Raw genomic sequence first — 20,332 nt, forward strand, 5'->3', positions numbered from 1 at the left:
GAATCTAAAAAAAAAATGGTTATGAAGAACCTAGGGGCAGGATGGGATTAAAGAGTCAGACCTACTCGAGAATGGACTTGAGGACACGGGGAGGGGGAAGGGTAAGCTGGACAAAGTGAGAGAGTGGCATGGACATATATACACTACCAAATATAAAATCGATAGCTAGTGGGAAGGAGCTGCATAGCACAGGGAGATCAGCTCGGTGCTTTGTGACCACCTAGAGGGGTGGGATAGGGAGGGTGGGAGGGAGAGAGACGCAAGAGGGAAGAGATATGGGGATATATGTATATGTATAGCTGATTCACTTTGTTATAAAGCAGAAACTAACACACCATTGTAAAGCAATTATACTCCAATAAAGATGTTTAAAAAAAATGTAGTGGCAAATTCAATCTGTTGGTAAGTTAGTTTGAGATACATGTAAAAAATTAGTTGATACAATCTTATCTATTATCTTGATACTAGACCTTTCCCATTCTCTCAATATATTTTTATTAAATTCTACTCTGTGTACAGTGATACCTTAGTTGATATAATCAACATAATTTATAAGAATTAAGTATTAGGTAATACTGAAAACAAGTTTCTGAACAATTGGTTAGGCTCAGGTGCCTAATTTTTTGGTTTTATAGTTGATTTGGTGTATTTACTGACATTAAAAATGAAGAACGTGTTGATTATGTGTGACATCCTTTACTATTCTTAGGTAATTATTTGACATGAGTGAATAATACCTTGTGAGAGCACAGTATTAGTATCTTGGACAAAACTACTTTGAGTGCTTTAAATTCGATATTTTATATAAGATTGAGATAAATAATCTTGCTTTTATTTGCTTATAATAACATAAGCCACTTGCACATTTTCTAATATTTCCTATATTCTCATGTCAGGAGCTATGGATGAAATTTAATGAGTGTTTCCAACCACTTTTTAAAAGTGGTATCATATATTTTAATTACCCTCCTCCTATCCCATCAATATTGACCCTCTTCCCTTATTAATACAGATATATATTTGTTTATGATCTCTCTCATCCATTAGAATGTACGCTCCAAGGAAGTAGAGATTTTATCTCTCATGTTCACTGTTTTATCCCCAGGGTTTTTAGACTAGGCCATGGCAAGAGGGAAAATCTAATGCTTAATTAAAACTTGCTGAGTGAATAAATGATCAAATGCAAGCCCAGGTTTATGTCCCTCATTGGTGCCTCTTCCAGGGACTGATTATATTTTAAAACCTCTTTTCCCAGTGACTTACAAACTTTTTGATCAGCTTTGATGGAAATACCTCTTATATCCCTGTGTTTATGTGTGTTTGAAACAAAATAGTCATGAAATAATCTGATAATTAAATTCCTAAGCTACTGTATTTCACTCTATTGATATTTATTTAAAAAATAATGTTGCAGCAGAGGATCTTTAGAGCAGTGAAAATACTCTGTATGATACCACAATGATAAATATGGTATGAATATTGGCAAATATGCAATATTTAATGGCAAATACGCCATTTTATATTTGTCGAAACCCACAGAATGTGTAACACCAAGAGTGAGCCATAACGTAACCTTTATGTGTACCACATGTAACCAAGAGTGTACCATAAATTCAGGTTCATCAGTTGTAACAAATGTACCACTCTGGTGGGGGATTTGATAATGGGGAACACCATTCATATGTGGAGGCAGAGAGCACACGGGAAATCTCTGGACCTTCCTCTCAATTTTGCGGTCAACCTAAAACTGCTCTAAAAAAATAAAGTCAATTTAAAAAAATATAATGCTGGTCTTGTAATTTATTTCACAATGCACAAACACGCAGTTTGTAACACTGTTTTAGACAAAAATGCTAAGAGGTAAACCACATTAATTTTTGAGTATGTAGAAAGAACACATGTATTAGTCAGCCTTGGATGGTGTAATCTCAAGTCTAAATTTTTCTGAATTTCCTAGGCTTCTCAGGGTTTCCAGCTCTCTCTATATATCATATATAGAGATATTCTCATACCCCAGACTTTCAGGAGCTGGAAAATGTCTCTTCCTTGAGCAGCTGAGAAATTATGTAAATCTGGGGCTGGATTCAGCTACACACAAAGCAAAATACTTAAGTTATTTCATATAATTCTCACCACAACCATACAAACTAAAGAATGATTACTCACCATTCTTAAGTAAAGAAACTGAGGCTCAAAAGGTCAAATGACTTAAGGTGACAAAGCTAGTGAGCAGCAGAGTCTTGATTCGCTCCTGTTCCATATATAGTCCCCTACCCCTGGGAGATAGAGGCATGATCTAGAAGTTCTTGGAATCCAGAGGCAGTTCCTCTGGACCTCCGAGCTTCCAGATACTCAGAGTAGGGAGGCCCAAAGTCCTGGATGTTCCCTGCCTGGTTTTGTGGACCATGAATACAACACAATTCCCCCTCAACTTCTTCACCTTTCCCTGTCTGTCCTGGCTCAACCCCACCCAACTTCTAGCCCCTTCTACTTTTCAGGGGGTGGGGGTGGTACATATACCTACACCCTTGAGTATTTACTGTACACTTGGTCACACGTGCCCCTCATACCTAGGGCCCTGTGAGATAGGAAGGACAGGCTGTGTTTCTCCCTGAGAAATTAACCTTGACTTGGCCAAGGTCATACCTACTGGAGCTCAAAGGAAGCTCAGAAACAAGCTCATTTATTATTTTTTTTAACATCTTCATTGGAGTATAATTGCTTTACAATGGTGTGTTAGTTTCTGCTTTATAACAAAGTGAATCAGTTATACATATACATATGTCCCCATATCTCTTCCCTCTTGCATCTCCCTTCCTCCCACCCTCCCTATCCCACCCCTTTAGGTGGTCACAAAGCACCGAGCTGATCTCCCTGTGCTATGCGGCTGCTTCCCACTAGCTATTTTACGTTTGGTAGTGTATATATGTCCATGCCACTCTCACACTTTGTCACAGCTTACCATTCCTCCTCCCCGTATCCTTAAGTCCATTTTCTAGTAGGTCTGTGTCTTTATTCCTGTCTTACCCCTACATGACCTTTTTTTATTCTTAGATTCCATATATATGTGTTAGCATACGGTATTTGTTTTTCTTTTTTGACTAACTTCACTCTGTATGACAGACTCTAGGTCCATCCACCTCACTACAAATAACTCAATTTCGTTTTTTTAATGGCAGAGTAATATTCCATTGTATATATGTGCCACATTGAGCTCTTCCACTTTTTCACTTAGTAAAATCTTGACTGAGTAGAATCTGATCTTGATTATTGTAAACGACAAACTTCCAACTCCAGTCCTCCTCCCCAAACCCCATCATCACCCAAGCAGGAGCCATGTCTTATGGGTGCAGGAGCCCACCACCTCTGGAGAAGTTTTGGGATTCTACACTCTCCCACTTCTTCCCGGCCACCCAGTTCCTTGTTCCCCGCTGTCCCTCTGGTCTAACGTCTAGGGTTAAGCCCAGAGTGGTGGGAAGAGTTGCGTCTCACGTTCACACTGGGCGCGCTCAGTGGCAGAGCGGGCTTGGCAGAACCCGGGCAGCCTTGTGCGCGCGCCGCGGCTGGGAGCCCGAGTGCGCGCAGCTCAGGGGCCGCCGCCGCCGCCGCTGCTGGGGCCGAGGTCGAGGCTTCTCTGCTCGCCCGCCCGGGACGCCGCGCCACCCGCCCCCTGCAGCCTGTGTTGCAGCCGCCGGCCACCGGAGGGGGCGAACAAACGTCAACCTGCTTGTCCCGTCACCATTTATCAACTCTCAGCACCACAAGGAAGTGCAGCCGCCACCCGCGCGCGGAAAGTTCAGCATGCAGGAAGTTTGGGGAGAGCTCGGCGACTAGCACGGCGGGGCGGCCCGGGCTAGCGCAGGGCGAGCGTGGGGGCCAGAGCGCGGCGTGGTCCTGGGAGCCTGTCCCGGCTTTTTCTTGGAGCGACGCTGTCCCTAGGTCGCTGATCCCAATGCACCGGCTCATCCTTGTCTACACGCTAGTCTGCTCAAACTTTTGCAGCTACCGGGACACTTCTGCAACTCCGCAGAGCGCATCCATCAAAGCTTTGCGCAACGCCAACCTCAGGCGAGATGGTAAGAGACTCAGATTTAATTTTTTTTAATTAAGTAATCACGTTTTTTGTTGTCATCATTGTTGTCCCACACCCCTTTTCAGTCTTTCATATGAACCTTGGTTGTGTGTATGGGCGCGGGGGGGGGGGAGGGGGAAGAGGGGTCGGGTCCTGTCTCCAGTCCTGAGAGAGCCCCTTCTTCCGGAATGGACAGAGGGGTGTGGGACGCGTGCCTGAGGGGATCGGATAGGTCAGGTGGCTCATCTCCCTGACCCTAGAGAAGTCATTCTGGTGTCCAACAGTCAACTGATGCTAGCATCCCAGAGTTGAAGAAAGTTTCAGGCTCTTCACCTTTTGGACTGGAAACACGGATAGATGGGGCATTTGTTATAGCTGGAGGGACTCAAGAGTGTCTTTCTCTGGGTGATTTATTTTTATTTTTCTTAAGTGTGGGGAGAGGGAATGATTCACTTCAGAGGAAATGATAGCTGGAACAGAGTGACAACTTATTTATGTATTATTTATGTTGAGGAGACTGTGGTGTGCATACTGCAGTATGTTGCCCTTTTCATCCCCAGATTGATTTTTCCAGTGGAGTTCAGCGTGGCTCAGAAACTCAGAGTCTGGGAGAAAATGCCTTTTGGAGTTTTATCTGTATCCCAGGGGGACCTGGCTTCTGCTATTAGTTGTCTTGCATAGAATTCTTTCCAACTGTTTGCAAGAAGCAAAGCTCTTTAAACAGCTCTCCTAAGCAAGGTCCCAAGCAGACTTGTTTGTTTTCCTTTACTATGGAGGACACCTGGGTCATTGGATCCCAGCGATTTTAATTGCGTTTATTTACTTTCTGGGCCTCCACCAAGGACTGAAGTTGATTTATTCCTGAATTCTCAAGTACAGCTGATGTTGCCAATAATTTGCAGCTGTTTCCACCATCTACCTGAACTGACCCATAGGTTTTTGTGCTTGTTTTGTTTTTTTTTCCCTTCATCAAGAATATCTTTCTTTCCTTCTGCTTGCTTAAAGTTCTAACAGATCTCCTAAGGAGATCACCAAGCTATTCTTAATGGCTTCACTCTTGGAGCTGGCAACATTTGACCTCTGGTAAATTCATATTAGCCTTCTTATTTTCTTATCAGTGTCTCTTTTGGTATGTCCTTAATTTGGACATCACTGAAAGGTTTCTGTGCTTTGAAACAAACAAACAAAAACGTTATTATATTTTCTGATGGCAAGTATGCTGTGTATTTCAGTGTGCTAAAGTCATCTGAAGCGGAGGGGGTACAGGGAAGCCACAGAGTAACCTCCAGGCAGAAGGTAACCCTGTATTTATAGAATTACCTTATCATATTTTGTGTAAAATATGCTAGCAGTGCATTTTTGATAACCCTTCATCTTAGTGTAAGCACAAAATTTCTTATAGTTTAAAAAAATGGTTTAGGCTCAGGACTAAACTTTTATAGCTTTGTTTCACTCATTAATGTTTCCACCAGGGACAATCTTCTACTCATTGAGTTTATAGAGTTGTTAATGTTTGCACTTAATGTGCCCTTTCAGCTACATAGAGTAAAATGCCATTTATAATTTGCATGACTTCATAGCCATAATTTTGTAATCCTTAGCTTCCCAAATATGAGTTACAAGAAATCAAGGACAGAAAATGAAAAATATGTAACCATTGTCCATTAACCCAAGATTCTGACTAAAACCAAGTCATGCAGCTCATATCTCTGTTTTTTGGAAAAGAATAATCTCATTTTACTTTTTGCTGTTAAAACTCTGTACATCTATCTAGTCTATATGAGAAGTGCTAATGCTTTATTTTATTAAAATTTGAAAACTACCCTGGATTTATTTCTTCATATTTTAGCTAGAGCTGTTTTGCAGTTACAGCACACATACACACACACACTTTGATTAGTTCAGAGTGCTCAGTACTTAGTGTCAATCTCATTTATAAACAAGGCTAGGAAAGGGGGAAAGGTAGTTGGATGAAAAGAAAATTGTTGTATACAGAGTAAAAATAATTAACACTCATATGAACTTTTAGTTGGGGGAATTTTCAAAAGACAGCTTATTCTTGTTATAGAGAGACATTCTCAAAAACAGGTAATATTGCCCCAAAGGAAAGCAGTTGGATCTTAGGAGGTGAAAAAAAGTCTTCGAAATTACAATGGCTTGTGATCCTCCAAAGGGTCAGTACATATAAACAGATATATAGTACATCTGTAGTATTAGAAATTCATAGGGAACAGATGTGATTAGAAAAAAAAGAATGTCTAAAAAGGCTTCTTAACCAGAGGAGTGATGATATGAAGAAAAGTTTGAGAAACACTGTTGTAGAGTTTTGGTGAGAGAGTAAGAATAAAGGGTCTTTGAAAAAGTTTAGACATCCACTGGGAAATTTTAATGGCAACAATTGAGCTGATGAGAGAAAGTAATAACTTATTACATTAAACCCTTGTTCTGATTCCAGACATTTTAAACTTGCTCTCTCAAAGTTCCTTAATGGCTCAATAAAGGGGACAATATTCTTGATCCTATTAAGACAGGGTATAAGTTTGTGGAGGACATAAACAGAGAATACAATAAGGGGAAGATAAAAGTTTCCAAACATAATTTAGGGTCCTTAGAAGACCTGGCCCTCAGATTACAAATTGTAGGAAATCTAACGAAAGATTAGATATGGCCCTTACTAGGGGTTTCAAAACCATTATCTAATGACGGAACTGTCTTTACGCTTGAGGGCCATCGTTTTGTCTCTGCTGACCCTGTTAGCTGCTACCTAATGTTGGGGTTAAGAAGGGAAGAATGATTACAGGCATCCCCTGTTCTTGGCATGAGGTATGTTGGATCCTATCCAGCCTGATACAAAATCTTGTTTTTTGGTCTCCCAGTACCTAATAGCTCCAGGTAACTGAAGTAGTTAAGAAATGAATTGGAGATAAAGTGTGAAGGTTGGTAAAGATAGTCTCCTTCTACCCAGTGTAGGAAGCTGCTCTGTTGCAGTCTCCTGGCCTTTCAGAACTCTTCATCACATTATGTTCTTGTTCTAAAAGGGATGTCTGTAGAGCCCTTGCCAGCACTTGCAGAATGACAAAAGGTGACCCAAGGAAGAGGGTGGTTGAATTTGGTCCCTGTCTTCAGGAGGAAACTAATAGGTTCTATAGCTAAGAAGAATTAAAATATAACAGTTTGCAGTGCTTGAGTATTTATGCTTCCTTATATCATATTTGTTATTCTTTCTCAAACTGATTTACTTTTGAAACCCATTCCTGATCCAACTCTTAGCACAGAGAAAATCTTCCTTTAGCAATAGCATCTACATATTTTTATTTTAGTGCCTGTGCAGTTGGTGCTTTTGTTATAATAAATGGCCACAACTGGTGTTTCTCAGAGTGTGAATCAAGAAGTGTGAAGGTAGCAATTAACTGACAGTATTGCTTACTTATTTTTAAATCTAACTAGATAGAATTTCCTGCTTATGGGGTTAAGATTACAGATGCACTCTTCATTTTCTTGACCCTTTTTTGCTTTCAGAAAGTACAGGTGTTGGTGGTAAATGATTCTGAATATAGTTCTGTTTGGTTGTTTAGTATGCCAGGACTTGAATTGTCTATTGTCTATTATCATTACCTTGTGATTGGCCTGAAATTTTAGTAATTGTGGTCTGAGATTATTTTTTAAGTGGTCAAGCTTATTTCTTAAATAACATCAGTTTCTATTGTCCTCATTGACAGCACACTGACTTTGGTGCAAAGATCAGAGCTTAAAGGAAAGGCAAAAAAAACCCAGAGGGTAATTTAAACAAATTAGTTTTAAAGTGTCTGAAATCTAAGAATCACATTAGTGTCTAAATCTGAGGTTCTTCTGTATTTATATTTTTCTGTTCAACTCTTAAGTGTATTAAGGCTACAGAGCGTAATGGAGATCACATATTTTATTTTTTTTGTTTGTTTGTTTTTTTTTTTTTTTTTTTTTTTTTTTTTTGTGGTATGCGGGCCTCTCACTGCTGTGGCCTCTCCCGTTGCGGAGCACAGGCTCCGGACGCGCAGGCCTAGCGGCCATGGCTCACGGGCTTAGTTGCTCCGCGGCATGTGGGATCCTCCCGGACCAGGGCACGAACCCGTGACCCCTGCATCGGCAGGCGGATTCTCAACCACTGCGCCACCAGGGAAGCCCTGGAGATCACATATTTTAAATGCAACATGACTTTGACTTGCCACCATAGGTTATATTACTCAATAGACGTTCTTTTTTTTTTTTTTTTTTTGTGGGCCTCTCACTGCTGTGGCCTCTCCCGTTGCGGAGCACAGGCTCCGGACCCACAGGCCCAGTGGCCATGGCTCACTGGCCTAGCCGCTCCGCAGCCTGTGGGATCTTCCCGGACTGGGGCACGAACCCGTGTCCCCTGCATCGGCAGGCGGAGTCTCAACCATTGCGCCAACAGGGAAGCCCTCAATAGAGGTTCTTTTAAAGAGGTGAGTTTAGCCAGATATCTCTACAGTGTATAGTGGAAGATGCCATAAGGTTGTGAGTTATACTAATAACCATTGTGTGTTCATTGAATGACAGTGATTTTTGAATACAGCATTTTTCCCTTTCAGCAAATGAAAGCAAACCTTTATTGTTTTAGTACAATAGGGTCAAACAATGGAGCAATGTCCCCAGAGTCACTTACATGGGACTCCTGAGCATATGTGGTCTCAGAGAATCCCATCATTCTGAGTCTGCAGGATATAGACATTTATGTCTCTGTCCTTGAGAGCTGAGTCATGATGCAAACCATCTTCCTTCTGGAACTTACTCTTGAACTTTCTTTGCTGAAATGATATGATTATTGTAAAAAGGCACTAGCTGAACATTTTAATAAAATTCTTCCTGTATTAAAATAGGAGCCTAGTTCAAAATTTCTAAATTTAAAGTGCCGAGTGCCTGGATATCACTGAGGTCCCCTGGAAGCCCCTCTGCAGTGCAGCATGCCAGATATTGGATTTTATTAACTGGATCTGAGGTCTCCTTACGGTAATGTAAATCACAAAGGTAACCTGGTTAGTGTTTGACAACATTTTAAGTTATTTCAAACTTTTACATTTCAGAATTTATGCAATTTTAAAAGGGACATTTTTTTTTTTTTTTTTTTTTGTGGTATGCGGGCCTCTCACTGTTGTGGCCTCTCCCGTTGCGGGGCACAGGCTCCGGATGCGCAGGCCCAGCGGCCATGGCTCACGGGCCCAGCCGCTCCACGGCATGTGGGATCTTCCCGGACCGGGGCACGAACCCGTATCCCCTGCATTGGCAAGCGGATTCCCAACCACTGCGCCACCAGGGAAGCCCTAAAAGGGACATTTTTATATAACTTTTACGTGAAGGACAGTTTCAGCAAAAAGCTACAGGGGGATGATATACAGTAGCAAAAGGAAAGAATCCAAGACAAATGCTGCAGAAATGTTCTGAATCCCCATATAGTATTTTAGGACCAAATGTAGGTCCTAAATAAAGGAATAAGCCTGTGAGACACTAAAGTGCAAAAGTGCACAGACAGGAAGAAATATTTTCTTCCAAGAATTTTTTTTGCAGAATAAGAATGAAGCGTGCCTTGTTTCTTACAAGTATTGATGATGAATATAGTAATATACCTTTGTTCTTCACCCTGATATGCTGACATTCATTTATTAGCTTTAATTTTTATAGATTAATACTGTGTTTTTTGTGATTTGTGCTGTGTGCAGACAGGGAGATCATAGCACATGAGCTGTCCTTCATTATGAAGAGTGATCTTGTCCCAAGTTTGGGGTTTTTTACTTGAGCACTTTTTGTAGAGTGTTTATAAAGACGGACAGTTTTGGGTGCAGTGCTTTGTCTATAAATATGAGCCAAACGTGATTTGAAACCTTGTATGTTAGGACTCTTGATTTTTGAAATTTGAAATCTAGCATGCCTTCTTTGGACTGAGGGAGCTCGGTGACAGTTCTTGAGTGTGGGCTCTGAGAATGGGTTGAATATGCTGTGTTAGTTTTGAACAAGTCATTTCAGATCCGATGTGAGAAGCTGCTGCTAAGCTCTGCATTTTGCTAAAACATTTAATAATCTATATAGCAAGAGCCTAGTTTTACAGAATTTCACTATTCAGCAACTTCAACTATGTAAAATGCAACCAAATGAACTAATATATGTGCAACAGATCCACTTAAAGGCCAAATCAGTGTCACAACGTGTATAAATGAGGTCATAAAGTTCCTGTGGTAGACACTTATATATCCTTTTCCTTTACTTTCCATGTAGCTCTATCTCACTTGCATATGTGTTTTCCCTGTCCACAGCACAGCAAGAGCATGGTGTTAGAATAGAGAACAGGACTGGTTCTATATATTCACACTATTAGCATTGAGAAGTGACAACTAGTAGTTTTCCTGCTTCCTCTTACTTTTCTCAGGCTTTGAAAAGCATTCATAAGACCTGAGCAAGCACAGCTGGTTTAGGCTTCTTATTGAATCAGGTATAGTTCCAGCTTGCAATGGACTGAATATTTGTGTCCCCCCAAAATTTGTATGTCGAAATCCCAACCCCCAGTGTGATGATCTTAGGAAGTGGAGCCCTTGGAAGTTGACTAGAATCATGAGAGCAGGGCCCTCATGAATGAGATTAGCACCCTCATAAAAGAGACCCTAGAGATATTCCCACCTCTTCCACCCATGAGGAGACAGCAAAAAAAACATGGAATCTGCTGGACTTCCCAGTCTCTCAGACTATAAGAAATACATATCTGTAGTTTTAAGCCACTCAATCTGTAGAATTTTGTTATAGCAGCCCAAATGGACTATAACCTCTTTCTGTATGTCACCGAGAAGTACTATATTACAGCCCAGTAAAATTTATGATTTTAGAGGATGTTCTTGAGTCATAAAGGAAAGTTTAGATTGTATGTTTAATAGGTTTACCAGGATCATAAACTGGAAGTGGTATTAGCTTATGTATACATGGATTTCAACCAGAAAATCGACAGTGCTTACTATGACAACCTTGTGGAAAAGAACAATTATAGTCTGGATAATAATGGACTGTTATTATCATTCTTTTAGTGATAACTAATAGATTAGTGTATCCAAGAGGGAGGTGAACAGGAATTTTTATCTGCATTTTGGATTAGACCCTGTTGGTTTCAGGATTCTGAATAACTTGAATGAAGACACAGAAAACACATTTACTTGCATATTTTATCTGGAAAAAATAGTTAACAGGTTGAATTAGATAGAGTTTGGCTGGTTTTTTCTATAAAGGGCCAGATAGTAAATATTTTAGGCTTTCTTAAAGTCATGAGGTCTCTGTTGCAACTATTCAATTCTGCCATTATAGCATGAGAGCAGCCATAGGAATTCCATAAATGAATGTGTGTGGCTGTGTTCCAATAAAACTTTATTTACAAAAACAGGCAGTGGGCCTGCAGGCTGTAGTTTGCTGACTGCTGAATTAGAGAATCTACATACTCTTAGGTTGAAATGATGGGCTGATCCTCTCAAAACGAAATTCAACAGGGATAAATGCAAAATCTAGCTCTTTGGTTAGAAAATAAAAACAACTGCATAATTACAGAATGGAATAACTTGAATTAATTTCAGTTTATGCTATGCTAGATAGAGAGATAGAATTATAGATAGATAGATAGAGATATGTCTATATCTTTATCTTCTAACTGGTTTAGTTGAACACACCTTATGCTTCAACAAATGATGTAGTTGCTGAACAACAACAGTGTAAAACTGGTATTAGTGTTAATACTATGTCGGGATCAGGGAGGTAGCAGTGCTCTTATAAATTAGACTCTGTTCAGTCGTGCATGAGGGTGTTGTGCTCTTGGTCTCTCTCCTGTGCAGGATTCCGCCTCTTTCTGACTCCTTCAAACCCATGCCCAAAACCCACAGAGTTTACTACTCTCCTGTATTTAAACTTTCCCTGCTTATTGTCTCCATCCTGTTAGCCCACACATATGTTTAAGTGTCTTTGCATTCTCCCACAACATATATAAGTTGTTTTAATGTTTTTCTTCATTTTAGCACCATATAAACTTCTTCGGTCTCACCATGCCTTACTGTCTCTACTTCTTGTTTCCCTTACCCATTGCAGTTTGAAGTCATCCCTACCACACTGTGATCTGTAGCCTCCTTTGTGATCATTCTTGAAATGATCTCTTCCTTTGGTTTGACACTACCCCTCCTTTGCCTTAACTATTCCTCAATGTAAGTTTGAAATGGTGATAGAAATAAAGCCAGAATTAACACAGTACTTATTTTAGGTTCTTTGGAGAAACAAGATTAGAAAAGGCTTAAAAAGTGTATCTTATGTTTTGTTCTGTCCCTGTAACCATTATGAATAGTGAAAGTAGTGGGAAAAATCTTAGAATATAATTGGGATCTTGTTAATATAAAGAGAAACAATGTCTAAAGTTAAAAAATAATGTCATATTATAACCTATCAAGCTCTACAATTGAAGCATTTTGGAGGTAGATATGTACATATACATTATATAAACTTATAATATTTAAAAAACAGAATACTTATACTATAGAAATATGACATTGAATAACCACATAGAAATTTTCCCTTATATCATTGAGTGTGCTTTTACTTATTTATTTTTTTGTCTCCTTGGCTAAATCTTCATCTTCCTGTCTGCCCTTAAAGCTCTGGCCTTAGCCTTATCTTCTCACTTTTCCTCACTGTTAGTCTCAAGAGGATCTTAGTTTTTTCCAAAGTGTCAATTGCTACTTATATGTGAATGATGTGTAAATCTATTTTTACTGCTTCTGCTGTTTATTGAGCTTTTGATCTGTCTTTTTATTTCACTTCTTGAGGTCTGCAACGGGTGATCCCACTGGCACTTAAAGGAAATGTTCCAATTCAGTGGGCCTCACAGTGAAATTATCAGTTTTTAAAAATATTGGGTTATTCATCCAATGGTGAATTCCTTAGCAGTATTAATCCTTTTGTTGTTTTTCTTCCAGACGTATCATAATTGTTTTTGAATGAACTATTGAGTGAATGTGCTGACCAGGTATCACATTTTAGACAGGAATTGCGCCACCCTATGTAGACTTTTCTGACTCCCAATCCTCCCTAGGTAGAATTGGCTACTCCTTTGTTTTCCCAATGTTTCCATGGTACTTATTTATTTACAAATCTGCCATCGGCTGATGTGAGCATACTTGTTATATTTAATAAAGCTGTGCACCTCATTGTCTGTTTCATTGCCCAGCACGTAGGACTTCTCCTCAATAAGGTTTGAAGAGTCAGTAAATCAACCAATCACTGTCTTCTGTTTATGACTGATATTTGGGCCACATGAGCCGTATCAGATTGTAAATAAATGGGAGCAAGGATGTTTAAACTCTGAATCTAGGGTGACTGTAAGGTTTCTGTTAATTGTCTGGATGGCTGTTTGTATTATTGAACAGGATAAGGATGAGAAGAGGAAGAACAGATGAGGGAAGGTCATGAAGATGGAAAATTAATTTGTGGATACTTTATGTTTTAGGAGTTTATGCAATATCCATGTGGATGAAATCTAGAGGAGGGAGGTAATAGAGAAGCACTCACTTGCATAAAATGCATGCACAGTGAACATGAAGTCATCAACTATGTACTATCATGTTTTTAAAGTAAGTAGTCGAAGTGAGAGAGTGGCATGGACACATATACACTACCAAATGTAAAACAGATAGCTAGTGGGAAGCAGCCACATAGCACAGGGAGATCAGCTCTGTGCTTTGTGACCACCTAGAGGGGTGGGATAAGGAGGGTGGGAGGGAGATGCAAGAGGGAGGAGATATGAGGTTATATGTATACGTATAGCTGATTCACTTCATTATAAAGCAGAAACGAACACACCATTATAAAGCAACTATACTCCAATAAGGATGTTAAAAAAAAAAAAAAAGATGTGGAGAAAAGGGAACCCTCGAACACTGTTGGTGGGAATGTAAATTGGTGCAGCCACTGTGGGAAAACAGTATGGAGGATGCTCAAAAAACTAAAAATAGAACTACCATATGACTCAGCAATTCCACTCCTGGGTTTATATCTGAAAAAAACACCAACACTAATTCAAAAAGATACATGCACCCCATTGTTCATAGCAGCATTATTTACAATTGCAAAGATATGGCAACAACTTAAGTGTCTATCAACACATAAATGGATAAAGAAGATGTGGTGTATATGTACAGTGGAATACTACTCAGCCATAAGAAAGAGGAAATTTTGCCATTTGCAGCAACATGGATGGACTGGGAGGGCATTATGCTAAGTGAAATTAAGTCAGACTGAGAAAAATCAATACTGTATGATACCATTTATATGTGGAATCTAAAAAATGCAACAAACTAGTGAATATAACAAAAAAGAAGCAGACACAGATATAGAGAACAAACTAATGGTTACCAGGGAAAGAGGGAGAGGCAATATAGGGGTGGGGGAGTGGGAGGTACAAACTATTGGGTGTAAGATAGGCTGAAGGATGTATTGCACAAGATGGGGAATATAACCAATATTTTGTAATAACTGTAAATGGAAAGTAACCTTCAAAAATTGCATAAAAAATTTTTAAAAGTCCAAAAAAAATAAAGTATTCATGATTGTGGGTGTATAGTACTAATAGCCGAGATTCCTAGAGTTCTTATAACATGACAAAGTGCTTTCATAGCCATTATAGACAGTGGCTTGGTGTGAAGAATTGGTCATTTCCAAATGACTTTGTTGAAAATTTCAAGATCACATATACTTTTAGACTGCTCCCTTAGGCGTAAGCATGACACTTTGGGGTTAATTTTGGACTAATATCAATGAAATGTGGAGAATTTTCACTGTTTCTCTCCCACGCAACACTCCCCTCCCCCCGGGCAAAAAAACCTCACACATATTCTGACTAGAATCAATCCTTTTTGGTATACCTTTCCTTTCCAGAATTAGTATTTGAGTACTTTTACGTGAAGTTCCCACTACTTAATAAAGTTCAAAAGAAAGAAGAAGAAATAAATTAAGGATCATGAAACAAGTCTTAAGGTTCAGTCAAGATGATTGACTATGGAAAGCTAAGGAAAGAGTAATGCATCTCCATTCTGTTTAAAGATTTATCTACAGAGAGAGAACATGTTCACGCTCTTTTACTGAGGATTAAATAAGAGAGTTGCTATTGAATGGAATAAAAAAAGTATACATTTCCTATGAAAACAAAAAGTCCATAGATGAAGTTGCTAAACATGGAATTAAAAGATTTTTAGATAGTTGCTAATTTAAAAAAAAGAGAGGGCTTCCCTGGTGGCGCAGTAGTTGGGAGTCCGCCTGCCGATGCAGGGGACACGGGTTCGTGCCCCGGTCTGGGATGATCCCACATGCCGCGGAGAGGCTGGGCGCGTGGGCCTTGGCAGCTGAGCCTGCGCGTCCGGAGCCTGTGCTCCGCAACGGGAGAGGCCACAGCAGTGAGAGGCCCGCGTACCGCAGGGAAAAAAAAAAAAAAAATGAGAGAGATGGTGTGAGAGCTATTTGGAATTTAGTTTAAGTATAGCATATGCAGAGATTATTTAAATACCCCAGGAAAAGCCACTGTGGTTTTATATTGTTTTCATTCAATTCTTTAGTTTACTACTTTTCACCAGACCCAACTGCAATAAACATAAACACTACTCATTTGTTCAACAAATATTTATTGAGTACTGACTACATGTAAATCTCTGGATGAAGCACTGAGACAGAAACAGTTAAACCTAGGGCACACTCTCCATTCTGTTGAAGCTTGTACTTCAGTTGATGAGATAAAGTATTCATGGGAATAAACAAAGGGCAAGACAGGGCCATCTGTGTGCCACCATCATGTTACTTTGTTGGGTTTTTTTTTTTAAATACTCTGTCCTGTTGAGCAAATTGTAACCGTAAATCATCTATCCTAATATTTAGCTCAGAAAAAAATGATATTGATTAAGCTGTTGTTGAGCACAATACTATTTGAGGATTGAAAGACAAATCCTTTATTGGTTATTACTATTATTATATCAATTAAGATTTGAGCAGAAAAGTAACTTTTAATTGTAGAACTGGGAATCATACGTTCTTTGTTTTAGATTTTTGGCTAAATATTTCTGAACCATAAAAACAAATATAGGGGCTCACTGACCTACCCAGAAAGACTTAACTTTTTACCATGTGATATGCACTATGATTATTTGACCACTGGATGGCAGCAGAAAAAAGACAGCTTTGTGCATCCTATTTTTTTTGTTTTTACTCCCTCTCTTGGTTGGGCATGTCAGTTCAACTAGGGAAATTTTATATCTTCCAAATACATTGAAAAGAATAAACTACAAATCATGGTAATCTGTCATTAATATATAACTATTATAGTCCATATGACCTCAATAAATTTTAAGTATAATTAAAATATGTTGAAAATACATGACTATTTTACTGCTTTGTACCCTTTACTCAACTAGTTTGCATGTATAAAATTCCTGAAAGTCCAATTTAGAAACATTGATTAGTTGAAAATCATTTTCTGAACAACAGTTGCATGTGCACAGCTACTGGCTGACAAATTTCCTTTGAGTGCATGGCCAGCTAGTTGGCCACTCTAGACTTGCAGTAAGTCCCTGGAAACTCCTCATTACTTGTCAGGTGAATGGGTTTATCAAAAATAAGTTACTTTGGGGGACAAAAGCATTATTATGATATCAGAAGTGAGAAGTCATCTTCTCTGAATGTTGCAGTTTCTGAGATCCTAAGGAGACACAGGGCAGAGTGGTGAGTATGTAAAAGTGTAGGAACATGAAATGTACAGCTCTCTACCTAGATGCAGAGCAGTAATCAGTTATGGGTGTGCAATAGCCACATAATTCCACATTTAAAAAATTTGGTTGTGTTCATCCAGGTTTAATAAAAATTTCAAAGTGGTATACAAAAATGACCATTTTTAGTGAATGCTTTAGGGCAGATTGGAAAACTATGTATTGGGGTCTGTATGAGGCTGAATAATGACCCTCATGTCCTAATTCTGGTACCTAACTGCTATGTTCTATGTCAAAGACTCTGCAGATGTGATTTAGCTTAGGATCTTGAAAAGGTGAGATTATCCTGAATTATCTCAATGGGCCCTGATGCAATCACAAATGCCCTTATGGAAGAGAGACCTAGGGAGATTTGACACAGGCAGAAGAGAGGGCAATGTGACCACAGAAATGGAGATCTGAGTGCTGCTATGACCACAAACCAAGGAATGCTAGCAGCCACCAGAGGCTGGAAGATGCAAGGAACAGATTCTCCACTCAAGCATCCAGAAGGAGCAAGACCCTGCCAACACCTTGATTTTGGCTGTTTGAACTGATTTCAAACTCGTGGCCTCCAGGACTCTAAGAGAATAAGTGTGTGTTGTTTTAAGCCAGTAAAATTGTGGCAATTTGTTACAGCACTCACAGGAAACTAATAAAGGGTCTTTGATGTGAAAGATGAATGGTTGAACTGCCTATTTGTTGAGCAGTTTTCTAACTGTAAAATTTCATTGGCCAGTAAAGCTGTATTGACATTTTAATGGTGCATTTTGATTTCTGCCTTTGAGAATTCTCTAGTAAGACAAGCCTTACTTCTGCCCTAGTTCCATATCAGAATATTTAGGAAATTCTTGTTCTAAATCTTACCTATTTTTCAGATAAAATTAAGTCCTGACATGATGAAAAGGACAGTGATCCTATTTCATCGTATTTTCATTGATTCTTAAAATTTTCCCTTAACCTAAATATGTCATTTATGCATTTGTTGGCTCATAATTTATTCATTTGTTTATGCCACAGAGTTTGTCGTGAGACTATTATGTGTCAGTTTCTATACTAAGTTCTGGGGCAAAGTGTTGAAAGTGATGTGATAATAATTATTTTGTTAATTAACTATATGATAATCATGTGATAATAGCTACCATCAACAGAGTACTTATTGGTATGGAGAATATGCTGATGTAATATGATATGTGTAAGTGCAATGATGATATTATATGTTAGGTGATGGAACATAGATATTTCTAGATGACATATTTGCAAATATTAGGATTATTAGAAATTTGGAGTTTAGGACAGAGTCAGAGAATTCCAGTTGAATTTCTGAGCCCAGTTCCCTTAGCTCAAATTGAACCCAATTCTTACCACTGTAGGCCATTGTTGTCCAACAGAAATATAATGCAAACCGATGTTATTTTAAAAACTTTAGTAACCATATAAAAAAGTAAAAAGAAAAGCATGAAGTTAATTTTAATAATATATTTTATTTAATCCAATCTATATCCAAATATTATTTCAATGTTTAATAAATATTTTAAAAATACTGATTTCTTTTTATATTATTTTTATCATATTGAGCCTTCAAAATATGATATGTATTTTATATATACATATAACACATCCTATTTCAGACTAGTCACATTGCAAATACTCAGTAACCACATGATGCTAGGCATTACTGATTTGAGCAACACAGTATCTTAAGATTATTTATGTAGACAAACACAAGTTATCACTGATGTTTTTCCAACATAAAAAAATATTGAACTTATGAAAACTATATCTCCCTCTGTTTGTTGCAACATGTTTAAATTGACTGTGTCACTTTTTAGGGGGATTAATAACCCAGCATGGGCAAGTTTTATGTGGTTTATATTTTGTTTTCTTATATCAACATCGTTAGAGTTGACATTTCTGGTTATTTTCATGTATACTCTTTAAAAAATTTTTTTTGCAGTCATCTCATAAACTTGCAGTCAACCGGGCTACTCAGTTTATATTATGTTGCAGGTGCAAAATTTCTGATATTTGAGAAGCTTCTTTTGAAAACAGCAGCTGGCACTTCATTTCTCTGCTATGGATGGAAAAAAGCTGTGTTTAACCAGCACTGGTTTTCCTTTTCATTTACTTAATTTGACTTAGGTAATTATAACATTCTCTTTTTATCACTTGACCAGTTTAAAGAATTACTCTTTCTGGCTGATCAGTAAAAGATCTGCAAAAAAACAAAATACTGCTATGTGTTTGGGAAGGGGTTAACCTATTATATATTTGGTACAGATTTTTATTAAATTACCCATATCTCCTCAGCTTTAGAAGCTTTGGACAGCATATATTTGAAGCATGCCTTTTTTTTAAGGAAAATTAAATGTTATGAAAACTGTTGTTCTGCATTGTAAAATTTCAGATCTATCATTCATTTACTCCGTGGCCAAGAAGTGAAAGGTGATTAATAAAAGTTATTACAGAAATATAAATAATTTCTACTTTTCCTGAGTGACATATTTCTACCAAGCTTTTGGCTGGGTGTTTGTTGGCATGAGCTTTTAATCTCTTTGTAATTTGGGCAAGCAAAAGTGTTCTATCAAGTAGAATGGCTTGTAAGGGTGCACTTTTTTTCCTTAACTGATTTTAGAAACATCTCATTGGATTGTGTTCCTGTGAGAGGCTTATATGCAATGATGTTATGTAAAACTCTCATTGCTGTAAAATTTATTTCTTTCAGTGGGGGTTTCAACCTGAGTTGCCCATTTTGATGTCTCATCCCAGGAAGGACCTCAGCATGGTGTACCTAGTTTTCAAAACAAACACCCAAGATTGGAAAGGCTAAGGAAGGCTAAGAAAGGCACTACTTCATGAGCTCAGAAACTCTTCAACAACTCTTTATGTCAGGACACAGCATGACTCTATTGTTATGGAAAATATTTTATTCATAAGGCACTTTTTGTTTTCAGTGAAGAAGTGGTTTTGAAAACATTGACTTTTTTAGTATGCCTTCGTGCACCCTTCTCACTTACCTCTACTTGAAATTGTATCATTCATTTTTATTTGTGTATGTTCTTTATTCTCCCAAGAATCTGAGCTCTGTTAGGATAGAGACTTTGTCTCTTTTATTCCCTACTGTATTCCTGGCTCCTGGAATAGTACCAGGTGTATAGGAGATACTCAGTAAGTATTTCCTAAATGATTGAATGAACATCAGCAGAGTGCAATTCAGATGAAGCTCAATCTTGAAGCAAGAGCAAGGTGTCTGTGGGTAGCAGTGGTGGACTGACTTGGAAGCTAATGAAACTTAAGCTTCAGGGTCCTTCCCTTACTAGCTCCCTTCCAAGGCCCTATTACCTAATTTTATATTTATAATATAAAATGATAGTTTTCTTAAAGAGAGCATCCCAAATTGTATGTGTCAGACCCCACAAAATCTGAATGATTCCTTGGTATTAAGGTACATATCTTGCCATTTGAGTTT

The 20,332-nt window shown here is 38.5% G+C and overlaps 1 protein-coding gene across 2 annotated transcripts in view; it reads left to right on the top strand.

Moving 5' to 3' along the window:
• The first annotated feature begins 3,517 nt into the window (after positions 1–3,517).
• The window catches only part of PDGFD (platelet derived growth factor D), a 229,870-nt gene continuing 213,055 nt past the window's right edge, over positions 3,518–20,332 (top strand). Inside the window, exon 1 of one of the 2 annotated variants that reach the window (XM_059068284.2) lies at positions 3,518–4,076. In XM_059068284.2, coding sequence (XP_058924267.1) covers positions 3,953–4,076 — 124 coding nt within the window. In that variant the 5' untranslated portion in view covers positions 3,518–3,952. The remainder of the gene's footprint in view (positions 4,077–20,332) is intronic. The other variant, XM_059068285.2, reaches the window with a different exon arrangement.

This window comes from Kogia breviceps, chromosome 7, assembly GCF_026419965.1.
Source record: "Kogia breviceps isolate mKogBre1 chromosome 7, mKogBre1 haplotype 1, whole genome shotgun sequence".
NCBI classification, from domain to species: Eukaryota; Metazoa; Chordata; class Mammalia; order Artiodactyla; family Physeteridae; genus Kogia; species Kogia breviceps.